The 26,951-nt window shown below is 60.4% G+C and overlaps 2 protein-coding genes and 1 long non-coding RNA gene across 6 annotated transcripts in view; 1 reads left to right on the top strand and 2 right to left on the bottom strand.

The window, feature by feature from the left end:
• Window positions 1-968: 968 nt before the first annotated feature.
• On the bottom strand, window positions 969-17,933 carry SBK1 (SH3 domain binding kinase 1). Of its 3 annotated transcripts, XM_027683759.1 has the most exons (5): window positions 11,570-11,608; window positions 9,397-10,064; window positions 4,604-4,806; window positions 4,311-4,513; window positions 969-3,577 (listed from the first exon to the last, which is right to left on the bottom strand). In XM_027683759.1, exons 3-5 carry the CDS (start codon window positions 4,797-4,799, stop codon window positions 2,795-2,797), a joined length of 1,182 nt encoding a protein of 393 aa, XP_027539560.1. In that variant the 5' UTR covers window positions 4,800-4,806; window positions 9,397-10,064; window positions 11,570-11,608; the 3' UTR covers window positions 969-2,794. The 3 variants fall into 3 exon arrangements, with proteins under 3 accessions (XP_027539560.1, XP_027539559.1, XP_027539561.1); XM_027683758.1 differs by lacking the exons at window positions 9,397-10,064; window positions 11,570-11,608 and adding an exon at window positions 17,270-17,933; XM_027683760.1 differs by lacking the exon at window positions 9,397-10,064 and having other exon boundaries at window positions 11,570-11,610.
• A 6,713-nt stretch (window positions 17,934-24,646) lies between these two features.
• Window positions 24,647-25,180, bottom strand: LOC113967730. The gene is made up of 3 exons (XR_003534278.1): window positions 25,133-25,180; window positions 24,883-24,963; window positions 24,647-24,764 (listed from the first exon to the last, which is right to left on the bottom strand). It is a non-coding gene; the product is annotated as an uncharacterized LOC113967730 (long non-coding RNA).
• Window positions 25,181-25,410: 230 nt separating this feature from the next.
• Window positions 25,411-26,951, top strand: part of XPO6 (exportin 6) — a 54,508-nt gene continuing 52,967 nt past the window's right edge. The window contains exon 1 of one of the 2 annotated variants that reach the window (XM_027683549.1): window positions 25,411-25,727. In XM_027683549.1, the coding sequence (XP_027539350.1) occupies window positions 25,725-25,727 (3 nt within the window). In that variant the 5' untranslated portion in view covers window positions 25,411-25,724. The remainder of the gene's footprint in view (window positions 25,728-26,951) is intronic. The other variant, XM_027683548.1, reaches the window with a different exon arrangement.

Genomic DNA, 26,951 nt, shown 5'->3' with positions numbered 1-26,951 from the left:
AATGGCAGCGTTCCCTTTTTTTGTCTGCATCGGGGAGGGGAGGGTCCTGCCAGCCAGCGCCTGGTGACAATGACATTGATTTCCTAGACCTCTTGTCGCGGCCAAATCCGTATTTTTAGCTGGGGAAGAGAAAAGTATAAATCACGTGTCGAAGCAATGCTTTCCCTGCCCTGCTGGGAGGGAAGGAGACAAGAGCCGGCGCTGCTGGAGTTGTGGATGAACGGGGCTCGGCGCCCGGTCCCTGGAGCGGGGCTGGGAATGCACCAAGGAGCTGCATCTTCCCGGGGTCCATCCCAGGCACTGCTCCCAGCTGTGCACCACACAGCCCCCGCTCTGGGCTGGGGACCCCGACCCCCCGCGATGGGGGTCCTGTGGCAGGGAGCAGTGGGACCCCCAGTCCCAAGGGATCCCATCCATCCCCTCGGCATCCCCTGTGACTATTTATCTTCCGGGGCAGGCGCTGCCTTCATCTCCTCTTCCCTGCCACCTCCACCTCCACCTCCTCCTCGCTCTCCCCCATCCTGTTCTCATTTCCCCAAGAAAGCTTTAATGAAATCTGCCCTTAATTAAATCCACATTCATTTGCATAATTACCAGGAAATTGAAATTAGCCTGTGGACGTGGCTGGAATATATTTGGCATCAGGCAGCCCTGGCTGCTCAGAGGGGGCTGCACCAAGGGCAGCCCGGTGCCCCCCACCCAAGGGTGCTGCCACCCTGCCCCACGGGGCTGCTCCCCGTGCTCCTTCCCTCCCACCCGGGGGTGGCCACGGCGGCCGGGCATGGAGGGGACACGGTGACAGTGGGGGGACAGCGAGCCCCCGGGCAGAGGTTGTGCTCCCCGCCCACACGAGCGGCATCACTTTTGCTTTATTTAATAAAAAAGTCTTCACCGCCATTGAGAATTTTTTTGTTGCTTTTATAACTATGTATTTTGTCATTTTTTATGGTTTCAGTTGTGGTTTTCGGTTTTGTTTGTTTTTTTTTTTTTAATCCTTTTCAACAGTGACAAACTGAGGTAACGTCTGTGACACTACAGCCTCTCCTACGGGAAGAAGGTCTGAAACCCGACAGCTGAGGGAACTGGAAATAAAAACCCGACAACCTACCGACACAGCGACCTCGACGGGGACAGAAATCACACGGGGCACCCCCCTGGGACAGACCCCCGGGAGGTGCCGCCGAGCCCTCCCAGAGAGGCACCGCCGAGCCCTCCCGGGGCGGCCGGGATCCCTTATCTACATTATTGCACGAAAGATTGAGGACATCGAGGGACCTAAGGCAAAAAGGAGAAAAACCGGTGCCTAGAGCGTCTCTACTTGGGGGCAATGCTACTTCTAAGGCCGCCCGGGGGGAGGCAGAGGGGCCCGGGGGCAGCAGCGGGGGCGGGGGGTCCGCCCGCTCTGTAAACTGCTGCTGCTGCTGCTGGATAGCGGGATAGCCCTTGGTGCGGGAATTGCGGCGCCGCGGGGCACGGGGGGTCCCCCCGGCGCCCACCCGATGGGAGGGAAGCCCAAACCAAACCAGAGTGCTGCCGCCTTGGGGTGCCCCCCACCCTCTCCGGGTGAGCCCCCCCCCTCCGCTGGGTGCCCAAAACCACGAGGGGAGTTGTGTCCCCCCACACGCACCCCCGTGACCTTGTCACTGAGGGACCACCAGCGGCTCCTGCCACCACCCCCTGCCTTGCTGCAGCCAGCCCCGGGGGGGTCTATCCCACCCTCCTCCCCGCCAGCCCCAGGGGAGAGTGACAGAGTTTGGGGAAGGGGTGACAGCGAGGAGGGGTGATGGGATGAGCACAGGGAACCAGACTGGCTCTCTGGAGGGCACTTGGAGCCCCCTCCCCTGCTCCCGGGGTGTGCAGGCCAGCCTGGGGCTGCACTGCTGCCACCTCTTCCAGTCCCCAGGGACAGAGAGCCTGCAGAGATGCCACTGTGGCAGAGCCAGCTTGGCCCTGAGCATCCAACCTGCTGGATGGCACCGTGGCCATGGGCCACAGCCCGGAGCACAGCTCCCGGCTGGAGAGACCTGTCCCTCCAGTGGGGCCTGGGGCCATGTGGGGCAGGGCAGGGGGGACAGGGGCTGCCAGTGGCAGTGGTGGGACACACAATGACACACAGACAGGGACACTTGCTACATCGATGGCTGCCAGCACCTCCCACCACAGGGAGGCAGCCGGGGTTGCCGGGGGTCCTGGGCTGCCTGAAACCCCCCAGCTCCCCATCACCAGCCCAGTGCCCATCTCCTCATCCCTTCCCGGTCCCCACCAGTGGGGCAGGGATTGGTGGAAGGGGACAAATCATCACCCACCCAAACCTCCCCAAAGGCCTCCTCCATGGTGTGGGGTCATCGGCCTTCCCGCTCCCAGTCCAGGGATCAAGCACAGGGTGGGGGAGAGCCAGTGGGCACTGCCTGCCCTGGACCTCCCATCCACTACCCTCCCAACTCTTCCTCCCTGTACTGGGAGACCTCTCCCCCTGCCACCCTGTGGGAAGCCTTGGAGGGGCAGCATGGGCGTGGCAGGACTGTGGGCACCCCTGTCCTCCCTGGCAGTGCCCTTGGCTGGGCTCCCGCCGCCGGCCTCACCCAGGCAGGGTGGGGGGATCGGCATCCTTGGCGCTACGGAGCGCAACCAGTTCTGTCCTTTTCCTCTTCGTTTGTGTTTCTTTTCCTTTTTTTTTGCTTTGGGAGACCCAGAGCCTGGTCCCGGCTCGTGCCTCCACCACGAGCAGCTCCTCCCATCCCTGTTGCCGGGGCGGGGGGACAGGACGGGTCGTGCGGCCGCCGCCGCGGCGCCGTCAGACGCAGATCTCTATTGCTGTGGCCAGGACCATCTGTCCTTTGCCTTTGTCCTGCCGTCCATCTGTCCTGCTCGCCGTCCCCGGGGCGGCCGCGCCGGACTCGGGGCCGCGCGCTCCGCTCCCTTCTGTCAGGACGGTCCTCTTGAGCGGGGCAGGGGTGCAGGAGCCGGCGGCCTCGTGGCAGTGGGAGCCGGCCGGGAGCTTGTCCCTGGTGTGTTTGCGGGAGCGGTAGGAGGGCCGGCACCGCACCTCGGCCATCAGGTCGCACTTGATGAAGTAGAAAACCTCCTTGACGGGGCAGCGCTTCTCGGGGTCGAGGGCCAGCAGGCGCTGGAACATGCGCAGGGCACTGTCTGTGAAGCGCCGCCACTGCGAGGGCAGCCCCCCCAGCCGCCCCTTCTGCCACCGCACGAACTCCTCGAAGAAGGCATCGGACGCCACCGCCGCCTCCCAGGGGAAGTTGCCGGTGAGGACGCAGAAGATGAGCACCCCAAAAGCCCAGACGTCGATGCTGGTGTCCACAGCAAAGCCCTCGGCCCGGCCGGCCTGGCACACCTCGGGCGCCGTGTAGGGGATGGTGCCACTGATGCGCTTGACCCGGCAGCCCACCTTGCGGGTCATGCCGAAGTCGGCCAGTTTGACGCGGCGGCAGTCGCGGTCGAAGAGCAGGACGTTCTCCGGTTTGATGTCCCGGTGCACCAGGCTCTTGCTGTGCATGTAGTCGAGGGCCAGGCCCAGCTGCTGCACACAGCGCTTCACCAGCTCCTCGGGGAGCCCCACCTGTGCAGACACGGTGTCAGCCACCCGCCACCCAGCCCTGGGGTGTGCCCACCCAGCTCGGGGACCCCACACATATCTGTTACACATCCAACATGGTCATGGATGGTGTTATCTGGGTGCTCTCTGAGGGTGGTGGGTCCTGGGCCAGCTGAGGGATGGGTGGTGACTCCCCATAGAACCCCAGGATGGTCTGGGTTGTAAGGGACCTTAAGGGCCATCTCATTTCACCCCTGCCATGGGCAGGGACACCTTCCACTAGACCACATTGCTCCAAGCCCCATCCAACCTGCCTTGAACACTTCCAGGGTTCAGGTAGCCACAACTTCCCCAAGGGAAGGGTGATGGGTCCCAGGCCACTCCAAGGATAGGTAATGGGCCTTAGGCCATCCTAGCGATGGATGATGGATCTCAGACCACCCGGGACGGTCATAAGTCCAAGGTAACCCTACGGATGCATTACAAGGCCCAGATCACCCTAGGGATGGGTGATGGGTCCCAGGTCATCCTAGGGATGGATGATGGATCTCAGCCACCCAGGGGATGGGTGATTGGTCCCAGACTTGCTTGTAGGTGCTTGTGTTCAGGAACGACCCACACGGGGCTGCCCAGTCCTTGCACCTGCAGCCCCCTCCCACAGGGCACCAAAGCACCACAGCAGCTTTGCTCAGAGCCCTGGGGATACTGAGCCCCCACATCCCAAAAGGGCTCCCAGGGGAGGGACAGGGTCTCTCACCTGTGGCGGGATGATGTCGAAGAGGTCCCCACCAGGGGCATACTCCTGAGCGAAGACGTAGCAGTCCTCAGTCTCGAAGACCACGTCAAAGACCTTGATGATGAAGGGGCTGGAGGAGAGCGTGTTGGTGATGCTGAACTCCCGCAGGAAGTTCTTCAGCTTCGTCTTGCTCTTGTTGACGAACTTCAGGGCCATCTTGGTGCCTGCGGAGGGCAGGGGAGGGAGGTGAGCCCGGGGCACGGTTGGGATGTGCCGGGCACTCTGCTCCCAGCACAGCCCCCTGCCCCGCTCACCTGTGCTTTTGTGGGACACCAGGTCCACCTTGCCGTAGGTGCCCTTGCCGAGCTCGCGGATGAGGTCGTAGTGCTTGCTGATGTCGGTGCCTGAGAGGGTGCGGATGGCCAGGGACTGCATGTCCTCGGTGATGAGGGGCACCCCGCAGCAGGCCAGCTTGCGCGACGGCTCCTGCTCAATCGAACCCGCGCTCATGGTTGCGCTGCAAGGCAGAGGCGTGGCAGCGTTTCGGTGGGTGCTGCAAAGCCACCGTGTCCCGTCCCATCCCATCCTGTCCCATCCCATCCCATCCCATCCCCAGGGCTGGAGCAGCCCCCTCCGAGTGTCACCCCTCTGTGCCCTGTGGCCACCAACCAAATGGCTCTGGAGAGGACGCCCCAGTCTCTGAGGGGCTGCAGCTGTGTGGGTCAGTGGTCCCTGTGCCACCAACTCAGGGGGACGTCTGGGGGCAAAGGGAGGGCTCAGGGCATGGCAGAGACAGGAGGGCAGGGACGTGGACACACACATGGACACACACACACACGTTTTCTCAGCCCTGATGTGTTCACAGCCACCACACAGGACTGGGTGTTGAGGCCTTTAGGGGCTCCCCAATGCTGCCACAGTCATTAGTGGGGACCCTGGCAGGCAGCCCTGCCCCTCCACCACTGCAGCCCCCTCCAGAGCTGAGCCTCACACAAGCCAGTGACACTCCAGAGCAGAACCAGGGCCATGCTGCAGGCACCAAGAATATGATGGCTCTTCCAGAAATCCCTCCACCATATCCCTCTGCACTGACTCTTGGCCTCCCCCTGCCAAGGTGATGGATGCTCTGGTTCAGAGAATCACAGAATCCCAGACTGGTTTCAGTTGGAAGAGGCTTCGAAGGTCAACTCATTCCACCCCCTGCCATGGGCAGGGACACCTTCCTCTACACAAGGTTGATCCAAGCCCTCTCCAGCCTGGCCTTCAACACTTCCAGGGATGGGGCAGCCACAGCTTCTCTGGGCAACCTGTGCCAGGGCCTCCCCACCCTCACAGACAAGAATTCCTTCCCAATATCCCACCTAACCCTGCCCTCTGGCAGTGGGAAGCCATTCCCCCTTGGCCTGTCAGTCCAGGCCCTTGTCCAAAGTCCCTCTCCAGCTCTCTTGGAGCCCCTTTAGGCACTGGAAGGGGCTCTAAGGTCTCCCTGGAGCCTTCTCCAGGCTTTAAAATCCAAATTCTCTCAGCTTTTCCTCATAGCAGTGGTGCTCCATCCCAGTAATCATCTTTGTGGCCTCCTCTGGACCTGCTCTAACAGATCCACATCTTTCCTGTGCTGTGGACCCCACAGCTGGGCACGGTACTCCAGGTGGGATCTCACCAAAGCGGAGCAAGGGGTGGCCCAGCCAGCAATACATGGACAACAGCACCAACATTCTTCACTCCCATCAAACCAGTGACTCTTTTTCCTCACTCTGACCATCCCTACAACAAGAGCTCAGCTTGGAGTCACTCACCACACTGTCTTCAGGGCGCTGTGTCATCTTCCATCCCCCCCTGAAGCACCCACAACCCCCCAGGGTCAAGATCACACCCAACCCTTTCCCAACAAGACTGGGCCTGATCTCCAACTTCTTCCTCCTTCCTTCCCTGCACCATGCTGCCTCTCATCCCAAAGCAAAGCTCAGCTTCTTCACTTATTATAGTTATATTTTTTCCCTGGGAAGTTGGGGAAAAAATAGAAAAGGAACTTCAACATCATGATGTTCCAAAAATGTAACAGTTTGACTCATAAGATCTCCAAAGCAGCTCATCTCCATAGTGTTTCATTGGCCTCCTGGCAGAGGAGCACCATCTCAGCGTCTGGGTGCTGGAGGTGGAGGTGGATCAGTGCAGCAGCTTGCTGGAGGCAGGACTGAAAACAGCCCCCAGCATCCTGCAAGAAGAATTCCGTCTACACTTGGATTTACAATCACGCTCATCGATGTCTCTTAATTAACCGGTGTTGAAATGCAATTATTCACGTCAGGAAAGTTGGGCTTTGAGGAAAAAAACCTGTTGGTTGGATGGGAGAGAGGAGGGGAAGGACTGATGCGTTACGGAAATGCTTTCCAAGTCAAAGGCTGTTTGCTTTTCCTCTTGACTCAGCCTGTTGGGGTTTCCAGGTGTCTCTGACCATCAAACGAGGAAAATCCATGAGAAACAGAGATCCCGCCAAGCCCGGTGTCCCCGCTGTGGTCTGCACGGCTGGCACAGGGATGTGCTTCCAGGGATGGGGACGTTGCCGGGATCCTGCGGCAGTGCCGGCTCCGCACAGCACACCCCGCTCTGCCAGGGCTAACGGGAACACGGAGCCATCAGCGATCCCGGGAGAGACCCAACGGCAGCGGTGACCAAAATACCAATGTGCCGAGACCGAGGGAAGCGTAAACACAGAAGTTTTCATTAAAAATTGAAATGCTTTTGAAAACATGTTGGGTTTGATGTGAGCAGCGAAGCGGGGCAGCAGCGGGTGGGAGCGAGGGCTCATTTCCAGCTCTGCACGCTCACAGGGACAGCTGGGATGGGGGAACAGCGGGACACAGGGAGGTGATGGTGCCAATGCGGCAAGAGATCCCACCAGCCTGGCACAGCTGGGGCTGAGGTCTCGTATCTTTGGCTGCCCTCTGCGCCCAGGCCAGGCCCACCAATGTGCCAGACCGCGACACCAGAGCCAAAATGGGGCCTTTTCTCGGCACATCAGCTCCTGTCCTGCCCCTAAACACTGGAAGAGCACCATGCCCAAAGGAAGCCAAACTCGCCTTCTCCCGGCTCAGTTGTTTCACGTGTTCCTGAGGGAGCTTTCCCAAGAAGGGAGTAAGGATGCACATCCCAGCTGAGCCCTGGCAAAGGCCCCCACCACTCTAGATCCTGGGAATGGCAAAGGGGCAGCAAAGCTGTTGCCACGTGGCACCGGGACCTGCCGCTCACCACAGGCAGTTCCTGCCGTCATCTCCGCATCCTGAACCGTTTCTCCTACTATTCAGACTAAAATTGTTCTGTGTTTAAGCTTCAGAACCGTTTATCTCATTGAGTGAGGAGGATAATCCACCCACTTCTTCCTTGCTCCCTGGCAGGTATTTATAGGCAGCCACTCGTCTCCGTCGGCAGCTGCTGCTCCTCTTCCCAAACCTCCCGGCTCCATCACCAACATCACAGAGCAGATCCCGGGAAGACATAATCCCATATCCAGAGCCCAGCATCCTGCCAGGTACTGAGGCCAGCACCAACAAACCATTCCCACTCTGATACCACTCCTTAGAAGGAGATGCTTTGCCCTGCTCTGCATCCCGCTCCACATCCCACGCCACTGCACACCCAGCCCTGGGCACATCGGCTCTGCCAATAACTAATTGCAAACTCATTAAGAGCTCATTGAGAGGAGCAGAGGATGCCCGGGAGAGCTGCCCCAGGCTCCCCTAGAGGAGGCTGCTGGAGCAGCAGCTGCTTGGAAATTAAGAGGGAAAGGGGGAAAATATCCCTCTGGTCGCATCAGAGACTGACAGAAAAACAACCCATTTATTGAGGGAGGTTAGAGGAAAAGGGGTTTGGGCTGAGCCCAGTGCAGGGCTGGAAGCCTGGCCAGGGGATGGGACTTGCACAATGGGCTGCTCTGGGAAAAGGAATTGGGAAAACAAAGGGAAAACCTATGCAGGGCAGGGGCAGGACCTTGGCAAGGCCCCAGTTTCTCTTTAAAGAGGGGAGAAATGAGAAACATGCAGCAGTGGGATGGGCACAGGCCCACACTGCTCTGTCCCTGCACTTGGTAGGTACTGGGCAGAGCTTTGATTTCTCCCTTTGCCATCCCCAAATCCTTAGTTATTAGCAGGTAACACTGACTCCCCTCCAAGCCCAGCAGGCTGGAGGCCAAGGCACCCATCAGGAGGAAGCTGCCTCCCTTCACACCCTAACCAGCTCCCAAACCTCCCCTATTTTCCCCAAACTATCCACTGAGCCAGCAAAATCCTGCCCAAGGGGGGTTGGCCCTTTGCTGCTCCTGGTCCCTCTCCTCCCACACCACCCTGGTGCCGGGGTGTCCCCGGGGCAAGGGGTCAGTGGTGCTTTGGCCGTGCCCCGAGCGGAGCCGCTGCCTCCCAGTGCCCCGCTCCATTTCCAGACCCCACTGCCTCCGTTCCTGCCTGACCCCGTTCCAGGGACATCCTCTCCTCTCCTCCGCACCGCTGGGACCCGCACAACAGATAACAGATATGAGCTGTGCTTCCTGGGGGCCGTGGCACGGTGGAGCCCGGGGAGGGCTCGCTTGCAAAGGCACCTTCGCCTAACGAGGACGTCTCTGCAGGCACGGGGGGAGGACGGGCACCTCACAGGGGCTCGGAGACACTGGTACCTGTCACGGCTGGGCAGCCTCCACCCCGGCCAGCCATTGCCTCCCACCCCGCCAAAAGCAGCAAAACATGTAGGGAAAGAGTTCCTTCACCCATGTGCCATCCCAGGACCATCCGAAACTGCTCGGGATAAGCTGAGTATGTCCGGGAAGTGGTTGGTCACAGGTGGCTCAGGGACATCAGCCTGTGGCAGCAGTTTGGGAACAGCCCCTCTGCCAGCATCCCGCAGCCTGGGAGGAGCAGCCGCCCCCAAAGAGGCCATGGATGGGGCACATCTACACGCTCTCTGTCTGGCTCTGCAGGGAAGTGCTTAAGCACCACTGACACCACCCGAACTAGCACCAAACCTCCACCAAAGCACCTGCAGCAACTGGGACTTCCCGGTGACCCCAGTCTGGGACTGAATTGGCACTGAATTCCAAGGTATCCAACAATTCTCATACCAGCTCCTTGCCTAGACTAGAGCAGCCTTCTCAGCACCAGGATCGTCTTCAGCAAAGCCAGTGAACGCCCAGCCACACGCAGGATCCCAGTTGGCAGGAGCTGCTCTCCCAGTGGGGATGTCCCAGCTGTGGGGCAGGGTCAGGCCCCCTCACACACATCCATAGTGTCTCCCGCTGTGGGATCCGTCTCCCATCCTGACTATCAGCCTGTGACAAGATTCCTCAGCCTCTGGTCCCAGGATTCAGGTTTCGCAGGCAAATTTGTGAAGAGCAAACAAAGCAGCACCAGAACTCTCTCCTCCAACAGCTCCTGGGGAGCCACCACTCTTCCTTCCTGCTGCTGTCCTCCGTGCCCTCTGCACTGCTCCCCTGGAGCTGCCAGCAGGATTTTCCCCGCCCTCATCCACACTGTGCTGTGCTGTCTCTGTCCATCGGCCCTGGTGACAGGACCTTGGCCACCTTTCAGTGCTTCGGCCTCCCGGGATTTCTGCTGCTGAGCGGGATGGTTTCGTTAGGACCTCAGCTCCTCCAGCCTCCAGCTGCTCCCGCCTTCACCGCCGGCACCGGGGATTTATGATTACTTCATTGTTTGATTGGTTTCATCAGCCTGTCATCATCTCCCTCCCAAAACTCTTCCACCAGCGCCAGCAGCACCACACGGTTGGGATCTGCAAAGACAAATGCCCCGAACGGCACCTGCCCATTGCCTGCCCACCGGGTCTCCAGGGCAGGGCCAGCTGGCCCTCAGCCCTGCTCACTCCTGGGGGCAATGGGGGCACATCACCCCACCACAAAAACCAGCGCTGACGCCACCCCGAGAGGCTGCACAGCCTGTACGTGCCCCAGGCAGCCTGGGCATCCCCCCTGCCTCAGCCCCGGCTCCCACCGCTGGGAATGCTCCATGAAGGAGGGTGCTCCCACCGCCACCGTGCCTCATCTCCTCCCACCGCATCCCGGGCAGAGCAGGGCACACCCCGCTCAGGGCCACTCTGAGTGCCGGGCGGGTCGGGGGGTCGGTGTGTGGGCACCCAGCTCTGAGCTTCACCTCCCCGTGGGTGACACCTCGGTACCGGTCTGGCACAGAGGGGTGCTGAGGCTGCACCACCCTGTCCCTGCTCCCCGCTCCCGGTCCCCGAGCTGTGGTGGGGCTCTCGGCTGGCGTCGCCTGCCCGCGGCCACAGCGGCAGCGGGGCCGGACCTGGAGGAAAGTGGGTCACGCTCCCCCTTCCCCGCCGCAGCCGGGGAGAGGCTGGGATGGGATGGAGGCCGGGTCCGCGCCCGTGCCCGCACCGAGGGGACACGGGGGCACATGGGGGGGGGGGAAGGGGGGACAGAGGAGGTGATGAGGGGACACAATGAAGGGCCACGAGGGGACACAAGGCGAGATGACAAGAGGAGATGACATGGGGAGATGACAAGGGGACAAGAGAGGACACAATGAGGAGACAATGAGGGGATAGAAGGGGAGATGATGAGGGGGCTTGAGGGGAGATGACAAGAGGACATGAGGGGACACGAGGGGAGGTAAGAGGGAAGACAGGAAGCTGATGAGGGAATACAAGGGGAGATGAGGGAACATGAGGGAAAAAAGGGGAGATGAGATGGGGAGATGATGAGGGGACACAAGGGTACACAATGAGAGGACACGATGGGAGGTGATGAGGGGACACGAGGGGACATGGCCTGAGCTGCCCCCGAGGCCGCCTCTCCCTGCTCTCCCCTTCCCCTGCTTCCAGCTGCCTTCCACCTCAGCGCATCCTTCCAGACGCCCCCAAATCCATCGGGAGCCCCCGGGGACCAGCCCCGCGGTCCCCCGGCCCCGGCTCCGCTCCGGTGTCACTCAACGCCCCGCCGTCCCCGTCCCTCCTCCCCGTCCCCCCCGCGCCTGCCGGGGCCGCCCGGAGCGCAGGTGCCATCGGCCGCAGGAGGGACCCGGGCCGGGAGGGGCGGCCGATCCCGGGGGCAGCGCCCGCACCGCGCGGTGCCTCCCCCCGCTCCGTTCATCCCGGAGCCCCGCTTGTACCGGGATGAGGGGTTTGCCCCCTCCCAGCGCCGTGCGGGCAAACAAAGGGCGGCCTCGGTACCGGGCGGGCAGCGTCTCCCGCACCCCCACAGCCGCACCCCCATCGCCCCACCTCATCCCCGCACCCCCGGCCCCGCACCGCCGCCTTACCGGAGGGACGAGCCGCCGCCGCGCCCCGTCCCCGGCGGGAGAGGAGCCGCCGCTGCCGCCCTCCGCTCGCCCCGCCGGGCTCCTCATGCCGCGGCCCCGCCGCCGCCGCCGCCGGAGGAGCGGAGCGGAGCGGAGCCGAGCCCCCCGCAGCCCCCGGCAGCGCCCGCCCCGCGCCGCGCTCCGCCCGCACCGGCACCGGCGCCGCCCTGGGGAGGGAGCGCGGAGCGGGAGGAGCGGGAGGAGCGGGAGGAGCGGGAGGAGCGGGAGGAGCGGGGGGGCTCCGCCGCCGGCCCCGCGGGGATGGGGAGATGCGCGATGAGGGATGCGGGGCGCTGCTTGTCCCCGCCCTCCATGGAGCTGAAAGGATTAAGAGCGGGAGTAGCCCTGGAGAGGGGGGTCAGGGATGAGCCGCCCCCTCCCCACCGGGTGCGGAGCCCCGGTACCGCGGGTTCGGCACGGAGCAGACCGCGGGGATGGGGACAATAGAGACGAGACCGGTGCTCCTAAGGGGTCAGCTTCACACCCCTTACCCACCCCAGGACCCCAGTAGTCCAAGCTTGGAGCATATGGGGGTCAGCAGCACTGGCACCATGCAGCAGGAATGCCCAGGCACAGGACTGATCCTGCTGCCCACTGGTCCCCTGGGCACTGCTATCCCTGAGCCCTCCAAAGCTCTGGTCCCTCTCCTTTGGCACAGGTGATGTCCACCGTGGTGTGGGTGATGCCCACCATGAATCCTAGAGTCACAGAATGGTTTGGATGGAAAGGGACCTGCCATGGGCAGGGACACCTTCCACTAGACCAGGTTGCTCCAAGGCCCATCCAACCTGTCCTTGAACACTTCCAGGGATGGGGCAGCCACAGCTTCTGTGGGTAATCTGTTCCACCACAGCACAGGTGATGCCCCACCATAGCACAGGCTGCTCCCCCAGAGCTGCTCCTCAATACATGCAGGACATGAGGCTTCCCACAGAAGACCCTTTGGGCTGAGCGAGGGAACACCAGCTGAGGCAAAGGCAACACAGAGGCTTTCTTTCAGCCTCCTTAAATTTGGCAACACGCTCAGCAAGCGATGCCAGAGCTGGGCACCAGGAGCTCCAGGTACCTCCAGGCCAGAGGACAGTGACAGCTTTTCCGGAGGAAGGCGAGGGGTAGGCACCGTGCTCTTCCTTGGAGCACCCCTGGGCACATCTGCTCTTCCTGCATTTCCTTCTGTCCCCACAGACGCCGAGCAGGGACATTTAACACAGACCACAATTTCCTTGACTCTCAGCTGGGTGCTGGGTCCCTTTGCTCCCCTGATGCCACTTTGACGTGACCCACAGCCATGGGGCTTCCTCATGCTCTGAGGGGGGGGCAGTGTGCTGTTCCCACACACCAGCTGTGCCTGCTCTGCTGGGATTGGGGCTGTCCCATTGCCCCCTGAGCCACCCAACCCCTGGACAGGGCCGGGGAGCCATCGGCACTGACTCACTGCCGGCTCTGATCTGCTCCTGTAGAGGACGCAGAGCAATGAATCTTTTCATGAATGACTTTAAAGCAGGAGGGTGAATCACACTCCAACACTGTGCTTTAATTTGTGTCAGGATTGGCTGTGCCACTGTCACCCTCTTCCCGCTTGGCAGCTGCATGGGGCACTGCCGGCCCCAGGGTCTGGGCCCGGGAAAGGCAGCTGTGGCTCACAGTGCCAGTGCCCTCGATCTCCCTCCACTCGCCGGTTCCTGCAATAGCTCCGGCACCCGTGGCTCAAATCCTCCCAGTGTGGGTGATCCCCACTGGGATGTGGCATCCGCGTGGCATGAGAGCAGAAATGCCAGAGCCTGGTGCCCCAGCAAGCCAGGGTGGGCTGGATGGGGGCTGACGGTGCCCAGAGCAGCTGCTGCGGGGCTGGGAAAGGGGTGGCAGAGGGCAGGAGAGCGTCATGGGGTGAGGGTGCCGGGAAAAGGGAAAGTTCTGGGAGATGGGGGCAGAGCTACGGTGCTGCCTGTGCCACTGGGCCAGCAGGACACAGGCTGGTGAAAGCCACATCTGCCTTCCTTGCACACCCCACTCCATGGGCTGCTGGGGACGGAGTGGGTCCAGCCTCGCCCCTTCCCAAGTCCCATGTCACCCTGTGTCCCCTGCCTGTCCTTGCCATGCCATTCCAGCTCCCACAGCCTCCCGCTTCCAGCATTCCAAGCTGCTCCTCTGAGCTCTCCTTTGGCTCCCGCCCTATTTATAGCTCAGGGCTGTTTCTAGGTCAGGTGGGAGGTGCCAGTGCCCAGGGAGCCAGCCCAGGGACCACGGCAGGCTGCGGGGATGGTGTCACAGGTCCTACACATGGATCATCTCCGAGTGTCCCCACCCGGAGCTGGAGGATGGGGCTGTGCTGTGCTCCGGGTACACAGAGGCTGAGCTGGCAGTGAGGGACCAACTGGGCCTGGCAGGGCTCTGTGGGACTCTGTGGGACTCCATGGGGCTCTGTGGGGCTTGGGAGGCCTCCATGGGGCTTGGTGGGGCTCAGCAGGGCTCCGTGGAGCTCTATGGGACTCCATGGAGCTTTGTGGAGTTCTGCGGTGCTCCATGGGACTCATCAGGACTCCATGGGACTCCATGGGGTTCACCAGGTCTTTGTAGGGCTTTGTAGGGCTCAGCAGGGCTCCATGGAAGATTCCATGGGGCTCCATTGGCTTATCAGCACTCTGTGGGGTTCTGTGGGGGTCTCTGGGGCTCCATGGGGCTTAACAGGTCTCTGTGGGGCTCAGCAGGACTCCAGGGGACACCATGTGGCACTCTGTGGGGCTCCAAGGGGTTTGTCAGCTCCCTTTGTGGCTCCCAGGCTGCAGCCCAGGCCCTCGCCAGCATGTGGGTCACACACACACACTGAGTAATAGTAACACCAGTAGTACCAGGGAGCGTTTGCATCGAGCTTGTGGCCTTCAAAGCACTCCCAGAATATTAATAACTAATTAAGATTAATGAGATGAAAGAAACCGGATCAAGTATGTTTATCACCTCACACAATCCCCAAACCGTGCGAAGATCCCCCAGCTCCCCGAGGGACAACGAGTGTCCCTGGGATTTCTGCTCGGAAAGGGAATATCCAGCTTGTGCCATGGGATGTGCTTGGACCGGGGAGGTGGCGGGAAGTGACCCGGAAAGCCCCAAATGTTTTCAGCGAGCCGAAACCCCTGGGAATTCAGCGAGAAGGTCGGTTGTCCCTTCGGCGTCGCTTGGGCAGAGCAGGAGCCCAGGGGCTGAGCCCCCCACGGTCGGGGTTCCACTGCCACCCGCAGCCTGTCACGCACCGGTGACATGAGCTAAAACCTGCCGGGCTTGCTGCGGGGATGCTGGGAAGGAGGAGAGGGAGGGAAGCGGGGAGGCTGACGCGGGAGCGGAGCACGCCGGGAGCCGCAGCTCCGGCAAAGGGAACCGCTCGTCCCGGGGGGCTCCGACGTGTCCCGGCTGGGGGCCGAACACCCCCCACCCCGCCAGCCCGGGGGGCGCTGGGTGCCCCCTCCGTCCCTGGGGACAGCGCCCATCCACGGGGAATCCCAGGGTAAAGGGGATCGGTGGGAGCTTGTTCCCGGACTGTGGACGGGGGGCTCAGCGCCCCCCACCTCGGTGGTCCCCCCACGCGTGTGGTGGCAGCCGGGATGAGATTCCCAGCGCCTGCTCTCAAGGTCGGGGAGGGGACACGTCCCGGGCGCTGTGGGGCGGCGGTGGGCACACGCCAAGCCCCTGCCAGCGGCCCTTGGGGTGATGTCCCTGTCCTCGGAGCCCCGGGGCCCGTCCGTGCTCCCGGGGGACATGAGATGGACCCCAGCAGCCGGGCGGGGGGCACAGCGTCCTGCGGGCTGGGTCAGGACATGCAGCACCGGCCGCACTTGCCGGGAGCTTGGGAATGGTGTTGACTCTGGAGCCGAATGGTGTCTGTGCAGCTACCGGGCTGGAAGGAAGCAGAAGGGGGTTCTTTTGAACGGGTTTCCCGGGAAAAGAGGCAGAACGTGTTTCTTCGGGGAGAGGAGGGGACTGAGCTGGGGGCACGGGGAGAGCCACGGGGTCTGCCCTGGCACCCCGACACCTCGGCACCCCGGTACCCAGCACCATCCGGCACCCAGCACCATCCGGCACCGCACGGCGCCGGCCGCCTCCGCTCGCAGACCGTTCTCCTGGCACCATCTAGAGGCTGCGGGGACAGGCACGGGGGGACAGGCACGGGGGGACAGATGTTGCCACAGTACCCACTCGTGGGGCCCACTTACTGCCCCTGGCGCAGGTGGCAGGACCAGGGAGCTCCCTCTGATAGCACCCCTTGGTCACCCGAGGGGAGCCTCCCCCACTGGGGCTGTGCTGGAGGTGACATGCAATGACAGCCGTGTGGCCACGGGATGCAGACAGGCTCAGGGACAGACTGGTGACAACTAGAGGGGTGTTCAGGCACAAGGACCCCCCCCAGCATAGGGGGGGGGGGCAGGGCAGGACAGGCACAAGCCAAGGATATTCCTCCTTCTCCATCCCCCTGTGCAGGGAGGGGTGGTCCCTGCGGCCACCATTCAGGACTCTGGGCCACCACACTGCCACCCTGGGTGCTCCCTGTGTGGCTGAGAACGACAAACTCGTGACACCTGTGACCCAGCACAGTGTGGATGCTACCGGTCGGCTCCAGCACCAGTCTGGGCTATGGGGTGGGAGCCCTGGGAATTCTGTTCATCCCTCAGCCAGTAGCACCCACACCCAAGGCCCCTCTCGATCTCTGGTTTTCCTGTCCCCCCCACTGGGCAGTGACTCACGGGAACCAAGGTTCCAAACCCCCAGGATTTACACCAAAACAAATCCTACAACTTCCTGCACACGGGGAGGAAGGACAAACTGCCTGGATTGTCCCACACCCACAGCCCAGTTGGTGGCCCTGAGCCCCTCCCCCAGCCCTCGCCATGGGCAGCCAGTGCCTGGGAGGCTCCTGGCTGGAGCGGGTGGGAGCTCTGCTCTGGGGATGAAGGCATGGCACAGGAGCCGGGAGTGGCTCAGTGCCACGGAGGAGCAGTTGGGCACAACATGTTCCAGCATTCACACCTCGCATCCTCACCGGCTGCCCGGCTAATTCCGGCACATTCTCCTTGGCTGCCGCTCAGCAGCGCCGATGGCAGAGGAGATTTTGGGGAAGGGGGAGGTGAGTGCTGGTGCTGCTGCTGAGAGGGACGGGCCTTGGGGAGCCTCGTGGCTGTCTTTGGGGACCCTCAAACTGCTCTTGCCCTTTGGCCCCAGCCAGCCAGGGAAGAGGAGAGATTGGCCAGGGACCCTGCTCAGGTGGGCAGGAGTGGGTGGGATGTCTCCAGGATGGATTTGGGATAGCTCTGGAATGCACATCACTGCCCACAGCCCCGCTCCCATGAGCACACCAGCATGTCATGGCACGGCACAGGATGCCCACTGGGTTCCCCAGAGTGCTGCTGGCAGGGAAGCACATGGCAGACACTCACACGTGCTGTGCACCGCAGCCTCTCCGGGCACTGCACGGCACAGAATGAGGCTCTGGACTCCTCCGGCCGGGAGAGGATGCACCTACTCCAAAGGAAACTTTGGCATGGCCCGTGCCAGGCTCTGTCCCCAGCCCCGCTCGGTGCCCTGCTCCCATGCCATGCCCCACCATGGGCTCATGGCACAGCCCCACCAGCGCTGTGTCCCCACCAGTGGTGTCCCGGGATCTGCTGCACTGACCTGTGCAGGTGCAGGGGCTGCAGCTCCTCTTTCTGGAAGCAGACGAAGCAGAAGGAATCCATCGCTCTGCTCCAGTGGCCGCCGTGCCCGGGCGAGGGGGACCGCAGGGCACGCAGTGCCGGAGGGGTGTTGGCATCTTCCTTGCCGGTGCCGGCGGTGGCCGGAGGCTCACGCTGGCCCTGTCGGGGCCATGGTGTCGGGGGGCCCGTCACAGGGCCGGGCTGAGCACCGGGACCGGCCGCTCACCGGGCACGGGGGCAGCGCCGGGCTGTGTCGTGTCCCACGTCGCCCTCGCTCCGGGGCTGACGATGCCCAGTGCCAGCCCGGCACCCATCGTGCAGCCCGGCCGGCGGCAGTGCCATTCCTCAGGGGGTGCGAGCAGGCACCTGGGATGGCATCCCCCGGGCGAGGGGTCCGAGCCCTGCGGTGCTTCAGAGGCCGCGGGAAGCGGCTGCCCCGTGGCACCGGACAGTGGACGGTGCCCGTGTGTCTGTGAGGGAAAAGTGTCCCCTGCAGCAGGTGGGGTCCAGCAGGCTCTGGCAGGATCCAGCGGGGTCTGGAAGGGTCCGGCAGGCAGGCGGCCGGGTCGGGAGCCCAGCACGCTGATGGAGGAGGAAAGTTGTGCCGTCGTGGAGCGGCGGCTCCGCGGGGCTCGTCTCACCGGTGGAGCAGCCGCTCGCTCTGACAGCTGAACCAGCGTGCGAGTATTAATAGCTCCAGACTCCCGCGGCGAGGCTGGAAGTTAACTCCTCGCCTGCCGCCTGCCCGAGCTCCAGCCGCCCTCTCCCGGCGCCGGGCGGCTGCCTCGGGGCTCGCCAGGGCTGCGGCTGAGACCTGGCAAACTCATCCCGCCCGCCCCGTGCTCGGGGTGTCGCCGAGGGACCCATCCTCCGTCCCCACTGCCCGTCTGACTTCCCAGGCTCTGACACAGGAGACGTTGCACAACCGGGGGGAAACCTCTTAGCCTGGGTGCCCGTGGGTGCCCTGTGCCCTGCCAACGGTGGAGTGAGTGGCCTGGGAGCCATCCTGGAGCCATCCTGGAGCCATCCTGGAGCCATCCTGGAGGATTGCTCCCCACTGCAGGGCACATGACAGGAGCACCACGGTGCCCTGTGGGGGTGTCCCTGTCCCACAGTCTGTGTCTGTGCCCCACGAGTGCCATCTTTGCCCCACAGTTGTTCTCCCTGCCCCAAGAGGGACCATTGGTACAAGGCAGGGTGGCCATGCCAGCAGTGTCCAGCTGCTCCAGGCCGATAAGCCAGGCCAGCACCCTGGGCCAGGTGCTCACGAGGCCCCATGCACTCACCATTACCCATCCATTGGGACCAGCTCAGGGACCAGCACATGTCCCCCAAATCCCTGAGACCCAAATCTGGTCCATCACCCCAGCCCACATCCAGAACCCTGGGACAGAAGCAAAGGGCATGTCTTTGGGAAGTGGGAGCAGGAGGACATGGAGAGGTTTCCCCAGCTTGGCCCATGGGCTTCGTCATCTCTCACCCTGAATTATTCAGTGCACAGCTCTGCCTGTGGCGTGTCTGCTCCAGCCACATCCCCAACTAATGGCAAAAATTGATGGCTTTTTAGCTCCTCGGGGCCAGAAAGCTCCAGCCGTGCTGCTCTGGGTCCTGTGCCCCAGGAGAGAGATGGAACCAGCCTGGAGGGTAGTTTATCCCAATTTCATCTCATAGAATCACAGATCCATGGAATGGTTTGGGTTGGAAGGGACCTTAAATCTCATCTCATTCCTCTGCCATGGGCAGGGACACCTTCCACCAGTCCAGGTTGCTCCAAACCCCATCCAACTTGGCCTTGGACACTTCCAGGGATCCAGGGGCAGCCACAGCTTCTCTGGGCAACCTGTGCCAGGGCCTCCCCACCCTCACAGCCAAGAATTCCTTCCCAATATCCCACATAACCCTGCCCTGTGTCAGTGGGAAGCCATTCCCCCTTGTCCTGTCCCTCCATCCCTTGTCCCAAGTCCCTCTCCAGCTCTCTTGGAACCCCTTTAGGGACTAGAAGGGGCTCAAAGGTATCCCTGGAGCCTTCTCTTCTCCAGGCTGAATGTCCCCAGCTCTCCCAGCCTGGCATAAGAGCTGTGCAGAGTGTTTGCAGTGATCCTGTTTCCGTGCTGGTCCCTGTGAGCCCCTCTCCTGCCCGTGGGATGCAGATGGGTCCCCCCACCACAGCCAGACTCCCATGGTCCCCCAGGTCCCCCCAGTGCGGCGCCAGGGCTCTGGCACCCACCCAGGCACCCACTCACCAGGAACAGCCTGCAAGGAGCAACAAAAAATGTTAAAATTTAATGCCTCAGCTAATGGGCCGAGTGGAGCAGAGTGGAAACATGGACTAAAAGGGGACTGGCCAGTGTGTCCAGTCCCTGGGAGCCCCTGATCCCACTCCACACTATGGTTCCTGGAAGAAGGGGAGACCTTCCCTGGCTGATGGGACCCTGCTGCCCCCTCGCTCAATAAAAACCCATTAGTGTCAACCCAGAGAGGCAGGTCATGAATGCTTGTGGCTCCTGATGGATCCCCACAGGAGCTCGTGGTTGGTGACAGACTGCTCAGGGTGGGACCTGGCTCGTGGGAGCCCAAGCTCCATCATCCTCCTCCACCACCACCCACACCCCTGCTGGTGTCCCCACAAAACCCATGGGAGGCTGAGAGCAGGGAGAGGTGTGGAAGGGTAGGTCAGGACATCCTCTTGTGTTGCCTGGGTGGGATTTTGAGGTCTGGGAAGAAGGTCGGAACAGATTCTGGTCTTTGTGTAGGTTTGAAAGAAGCCACAGCCCAAATGAGTCCTTTCTCCCTGCCTGTAGGAGGGTGGAGGAGTCTCTCACTGGAGGGAGCAAGCTGCCATTGCTGCCCCTCTCCCACCTGCTTCTCCGGCTCTGGAGCTGTTGGAAGGGGTGATTTGGACACTGGGATGAATTTCCAGGGCTCCCTTTCAGATACACGCAAAACATCTGACTCACAAAGCCTGCCTGGAGCTTGTTCCTGCCAGTGCTCCCCCACACCTCCTCCTCGGTGCCCTGACCCGTGGGCTTCTTCGGGCCCAGCCTAGGAGCAGCTGCCCTTCATGGGATTTGGGAAGCCATTCCTAGGGATATAATCAGTGTGCCAAAAACCCAGCACCCACATAGTCCCAGATGAATCCCAATGGGGAGCAGAGCAGGAGGCAGGAGGACCTGGCCAGGAGCTGTGGTGGCTACAAAGGTCCCTTGCCCACCATGGCCACCCTGGATGGTCCTGACCAGTCTGCCCAGCACAGGGATGTGGGATGGTGTGGGATAACAGCCCCAACTGACCTCTCTCCATGCCTGGGACACCAGGCTGTGGGTTCCTGTGCCTCACACAGGTGGAGGAGGATGGACACCCATTCTGGGGAGAGGCATTTTGGGAGCACCCCTTCCCCGGAGCACAGGCTGCGGTGGGTTTATGTAATTAATTATCCACATTTGTACTTTCTGCAGGAATTTGTACTCAGGAATTTTACCTGCTGGGTTTATACATCTTGCTAAATAAGCAAACTCCTTGCCAAGGAACTCGGGAGGCACGGGGAGTGTGGTGGGGGTTTGCAGACAAAACTTTTCCAAGCCGCTTTATTGGACTTATAAAACACAGCTTAACCCTTTTCATTAAATTGCTTTACATGAGGTGGCAGGGCAGTAAAATGCTCATTTATCCATGGCATTCCAAATGAGTTACAGCTCAGTTTGTGGTAGGAACAATAAAGGAGATGGGAGCAGAGAGGTGGGATGGGAGGGGGAGCACTGCCAGCGGCTGGGTTGGCGCGAGGCTCAGACTCACCCTGACGGCAAAACCCCAAATGCTGCAAAACAGGAATAAAGCAATTAAACGTGATGAATATTCGAATGTGGGATTGAAGGGGCTGCAATCAAGGCTGGAGCTGTGCAGGAAGCTTGGATAAGAGGGCTTCAAATCACCTTCCAGTGCATTTGAGCGGCTGGTTGTAATAAAAATTAAGTGATAAACCATGCAGAGACAAATTATTTTCACAAATCCTGTTCTCTTGATCTCCCAAAACAGCTGTTCGGCTCCACAGTATTTCCCTTTCTTCTCTGTTTTAAAACATAAAGTTGCATAAATAAAAAAAGGAGGAGGACTTCTCCTACCTTGAGGCTATTCCAGGCATGGTCCAAACCATGCTGCCTTCCAGCTTGAGGAGCCCCAAACTCAAACGGGGGCTGCCACACTCAGTGATGGGGTGGATTCTATATTTTCTTTAAGATGTGGCACTTGCAGCAATGGGCAGAGCCCCAGAAATGGGATAAAGCAGACCCAGGGTCTGGCACGGCCACATTCCCAGGACACACTTCTTATGCTCCAGGGGTGCTGGTGGCAGAGGGAGTCCTTGCACCTGGAGTTTCATGGATCTACAACACCACAATCCCCCGATGGGATTGTGTGAGACCTGTTATTACCCGTGTGAGGCACAGGGACACTGGGGACACCGTGTTGTGTCTGTAAGATCTAAAGGGGGCCTGGAAGAAAGATGAGGACAGACTTTTTATAAGGGCCTGGAAGGACAGGACAAGGGGCAATGGCTTCCCACTGACACAGGGCAGGGTTAGATGGGATATTGGGAAGGAGTTTTTGGCTGTGAGGGTGGTGAGGCCCTGGCACAGGTTGCCCAGAGAAGCTGTGGTTGCCCCATCCCTGGAAGTGTCCAAGGCCAGGTTGGATGGGGATTGGAGCAACCTGGGCTAGTGGAAGGTGTCCCTGCCCATGGCAGGGGGGTGGAATGAGATGGGCTTTAATATCTCTTCAACCCAAACCATTCCATGCTTTATGATCCCTCTGCCTTGGGGCACAAAGCAGGGACAAAGGCTTGCAAAGCTCAACAATCACCCTCAGCCCCACATCCTGTGCTTAAAAGCTGTTCCACCTCCTTGGGCTTTGCAGAGAAAACAGGAATAGAGAAGAAATCTCCCTGTAGGGATCCAGAAATTTGGCAGAAGGTTCTCTTCCTTCTTTTCGTTTCACCATCTGGCTCTGTGCCTGCAGATCCCTCCCACCCCCAGCCCGGGGAGCTGGGGGCACTTCTGTTTTGGAGACCCCAAGGATCCCACGCCAGAACACAGAGTGGTGGGAGCAGTGAGTCCCCCCCTGGCTCTGGAGGTCGATGTCCTGGCACAGCAGATCCGTGTCCCCGGTTTCCCCGGAGCCTCGGAGCGTGTGTCCACACACGGCCCTGTCGGAATGACAAGTGGTGATAATGAGCTTATCCTTTTAATGATCACCATGGTAACGTGCCAGCACAGCCAACGATCCTAATGTGAGCCCTGCTGAGGTGGCAGATCCAGGGGCTCCAGCCTCACGTCAACACTCTGCTGGGCACGGCACAGACCTTGGCTCAGCCGGGGGATTGCAGAGGTGTTGGAGGGGCTTGGGAGGAGTCAGAGCAGTTTTGAAGGTGTTGAAGAGATTTTAGAGATGATGGAGGGATTTCGGAGATGTCAGAGAGGTTTTGAAGGAGCCAGAGGGGGTCAGGAGGTGCTGGAGGAGCTTTGGAGGTGTCTGAGGAGTTTTGGAGGCTTTGAAGAGGTTTGGAGAGGTTCTGAAGACACTGGAAAAGATTTTTTTTTGAGAGTTTAGAGGTGCTGGAGAGGTTTTACAGGTTTTGAAAGGGTTTTGGAAGAGTTTTGGAGGAGTCAGAGGAATTTGGGAGGTATTTGGAGGGGTTTTGGAGGTGTTGGAAATGTTGAAGAGGTTTTTGGGGAGTTTGGAGAGGTTCTGGAGATATTAGAGTTTGGAGAGGTTGCAGGTGTTTTGAAGGTGTCAGAGGGGGTTTGCAGGCATTGGAGAAGTTCTCGAGAGGCTCTGGAGATGTTGAAGAGGTTTTTCGAGAGGCTGGATATGTTTTAGAGCTGCTGGACAGATTTTGAAGGGGTTTTGGGGTTTGGGGGGAGTCAAAAGGGTTTGAAGTTATTGAAAGAGTTTTGGAGGTGTCGTGGATATTTTGGAGGTGTTGGATGAGTTTTGGGGATGTTGGAGAAGTTTTGGAGGCAATAGAGGGTTTTGGAGGAAATTTTGCAGAAGTTTTTGAGGTATTGGAAAATTTTTGGAGGTGATGGAGAGATTTAGGAGAGGTTGGAAGATGTTTGGAGGTGATGGAGAGATTTTGGAGAGGTTGGAAGATGTATGGAGGTGTTGGAGGGATTTTGGAGGTGTTGGAGGAGCTTCAGGGAGATTTTGGAGAGGCTGGAGATATTTTGGAGCCATTAGAGGATTTTGGAGGTGTTGGCAATATTGCACAGGCTTTGGAGAGGTTCTGGAGGCAGAGCAGCTTTGCAGAGATTGGAGGGGATTTGGAAGTGTTGGATTGATTTCAGAGGTGTTGGAGAGATTTTGGAAGCACTGGAGTGTTTTGGAGGTGTGTTGGAGAGGTTCTGGAGGTGTTAGAGGAGACTGGAGAGGTTTTAGAGATGCTCAAGGGATTTTGAAGGTTTTGAAGGGGTTTTGGAGATGTTGGAGAGATTTTGAGGATATTGGAGGGTTTTGGAGGAGTCAGAGAGGTTTGGGAGACTTTGGAGGGATGGTAAATGTTGGAGAGGTTTTGGAAAGGTACTGGAGATATGGCAGAGATTTTGGAGAGCTTGGAGGGGGGTTGGAGATGTTGGAGAGGTTTTGGAGAGTTCTGAGAAGGTCTGGGGAGGTTGGAGGGTTTTTGGAGGTGTTGGAGAGATTTTGGAGATGTTAGAGTGGCTTTGAAGGCATCAGAGAGATTTCAGAGGTGTTGGAGGGGTTTTGAAGGCACTGGAGGGTTTTGGAGGTGTTGGAGGGTGTTTTGGAGGTGTTGGGGGTGGGTTTTGGAGCCAGTGCTCTGCCTGGGGGTGCACATGGTCATTTATCAGCATGTGGCAGTTCACAGCCATTCTCTCCTGGGTTTCCAGGCAGCGTCTCCTCACCTGCACAGCTCCTTCCTGGGGAGTTCCCTCACCCTGCCTGGCCCCTCGGGGCTCAGTGCTGTGCTGAGAGTGTGGAAATAAAACCTCCGTGACAGAAAATGTGCCGTGGAAAGGCCCCAGGACTGCTCAGCCCTAAGCTCCTTGTTGAGCTCCTTGTCCTGGGGACAGTTCCAGCCCCACGGAGGGTTTATTCTCCCTCCTCCCGGTGTTTAATCCTCTAAAGTAAGTGCCAGCCTCTGCAATGTCCCCACAGGGGCACTGGCTGTCCCCTCGAAAGCCGGTTAAGCTGCTGGTTTCAGCCACCTCTTGTCACTGCAGGTGCCACTGAGAGTTTGGGAACCAAAAGGAATGTTTGGATCTGTATTAACTTCATTGGTTTGGGGCTATGGCTGGTCCCAGCTTCTTGATTTTGTCAGGCAGCAGTTGGGGGCTGGATTTCCCTTTATTTAACATTAGTTCACTGGATTAATGGATCTGGATCTCTCCGTTAACATCTTCTCTCCTGGCCACATCAGGCACTGGAAAACCCCTGGCCACAAAGAGCTCCAGGTTGAGGCAAACCTGGGAGATGGGAATAGGAATGGGATTCTGGGCCGTGCAGCTCTGTTGTCATTGCTGAGCAGGGCTGGCAGCGCTGGGGGTTCCCCCGCCCCAGTTCATTTAATTAATTAATAGTTACACGGCAAGGAAGTCAGCAAATACAGAGGGTCTCCTTGGAGCTCTGCTGGGGGGTCAGGAGAAGCTGGGAGCACAGGCATCCCTGCGGATCCGGGACAAGGCCCAGGGCAGGTCTGGGACCAGCACTAGCCCAAGGGTCAGATCCAGCTCCGGGTCCCATCCCCATCCCATCCCTTCCACGCCCATTCATCCCATCCCATCCCATCCCATCCCATTCCCTTCCAAGCCCCGCCCCCTCCGCGCGTGCCCACCCGTGGTCCCGCCCTTGGCTCCTCCCCCACCGCGCGCGTGCGCAGTCCGGGAGCCCCGCGCTGCCGCGCGGGAAGGGCGTTTCGCGCATGCGCTCCCTCTCGGGGGCGTGGCCAGGCGTGCCCGCCCCCTCCCGCGCCCCGCGAGGCGCCGCGACCTTTTCCAAGATGGCGGCGGCGGCGCGCCGCGGCCGGTGTGCGCAGGCGCCGCGCCGCCGCCCGGGCCGTGATTGGCTGCGCGGGCGCGGTGAGCGCTTCCGGAGGGGGGCGGGGCGGGCCCGGGATGCGCCTGGGGTAGTCCCGGTACGGACCCGGCACGAGCAGCGGCACCGCCACACACCCGGCACCGGCACGGGCCGCGCCCCCCACCCACCGCACCGTCCGCCCGCAGCCCTGCCCAGCGCCCCGGGGCTCCCCGTCCCCGCCAACGGGGGAGGCCCGGGGGCTGGGCGCCGGCGGCTCTCCGGTGCCCGCGGTGCGCGGCCGGCGGGGGCTCGCCGGTGCATGGGCAGGGAGGCCCCGCCGGGCCGCCGCCCGCCATGAGATGAGCGGAGCGCGGCGTCCTGCCTAGAGCCGCCCCGGAGCCGCCGCGGCCATGGTGAGTGCGGGGAGCGGGGACGGGACGGGCGGGGGGAACCGGGACCTGTCCCTGGGGCTGCACCCCCAGAGCCGCCCTGGTCACACGAGGAGAAAGGCCGGGAAGGCAGGAATTCCTCCTGGGAGCGCTGGTGCTGGAGGGTGTTGGGAATTACAGGTTTTCCGGCCTTACACCCGGGGAGGGAGTGCCCGGAGAAGCTGTGGCTGCCCCATCCCTGGAAGTGTCCAAGGCCAGGTTGGACGGGGCTTGGAGCAACCTGGGCTAGTGGAAGGTGTCCCTGCCCATGGCAGGGGGTGGAACGAGATGAGTTTTAAGGTCCTTTCCAACCCAAACCATTCTGTGGTTCAGAGTCTCCGAGTTGCCGTGTTGGCCTCCAGTTTGGCCTTGGATAAGCTGCAGGAATGTCCTGGATTCTGTGCTGGAGACAGTGGCCTTCAGCTGCCTCCCAGCAGCGTCAGCCCTGTGCAGTCCCAAGGAGAGATACAGAGGAGATGCAGCACAGTCTGATTTGCACAATCTTTTTTCCCCTTGATAAGAAGCCAGAGGAGACGTCTTTGATCCTTTGGGTGCAGACAGAGCCAGGCTGGGAGGTGGGAATTGCCTCCAGGGGATCGTGGTGCTGCTCACTGTCACCATACCACAACTGCTGTTCTGATTTCTCCCTTGTTCTACCTACAGGGAAACCTTCTCTCCCAGTGTTTATCGGGCTGACAAAGGGAAGCCACAAACATACACTTTGCAGTTGGTCAGTGAGTGGAGAGATGTTTTCAGCAGCTCATGGGGATCTTCCTGCCCTGTCTCCCCCAGAGAGTCCCACTGGGCACAGATAGTAGTTTCTGATCTAATTTTCAACCCCTTTCTTGCATAAGCTGACTTAAATGCTGCAGGGTCAGGCCTTGCACCCATTTTCTTCTGGAGTTTGGGATCTTGGTTGTGAATTTCTTCACTTAAGAACTGAAATAATCACATCTGCTCACTGTTTGATGTGCTCTTTGCTGTGCCTGCCTGCTCAAGGTGGGCTCCTGACATGTCTGCCACGTGCCACAGGTCCTTCTAGATTTAGCTTCAGCCAAAGGGGGATATTTTTGAAGTGGATTCGTCTTAGTGAACCCCCCAAATTCAAAAAGATGAATAAATATTGTGATTTGGAGGATTTGGTAGACCACTTAAAATTGCAGGTGGCAAAAGGACTTCTTAATTCTTCCCCTACCTTGAGATGGATAC

This window comes from Neopelma chrysocephalum, unplaced genomic scaffold, assembly GCF_003984885.1.
Source record: "Neopelma chrysocephalum unplaced genomic scaffold, ASM398488v2 Primary Assembly neopelma1_65, whole genome shotgun sequence".
NCBI classification, from domain to species: Eukaryota; Metazoa; Chordata; class Aves; order Passeriformes; family Pipridae; genus Neopelma; species Neopelma chrysocephalum.
The sequence above is the reverse complement of the archived record's forward strand: the minus strand, read 5'-3'. Positions and strand labels throughout refer to the sequence as shown.

Bases quoted from the DNA above. Each gene is read 5' to 3' on its own strand.
- SBK1 (XM_027683758.1), bottom strand. From the start codon at position 17,331: ATGGATTCCTTCTGCTTCGTCTGCTTCCAGAAAGAGGAGCTGCAGCCC. The intron at 4,514-4,603 runs GTGAGCGGGGCA...TGCCCTCCGCAG, and splicing joins GGTGTCCCACAAAAGCACAG to GCACCAAGATGGCCCTGAAG. The intron at 3,578-4,310 runs GTGAGAGACCCT...GTGTCTGCACAG, and splicing joins TCGACATCATCCCGCCACAG to GTGGGGCTCCCCGAGGAGCT.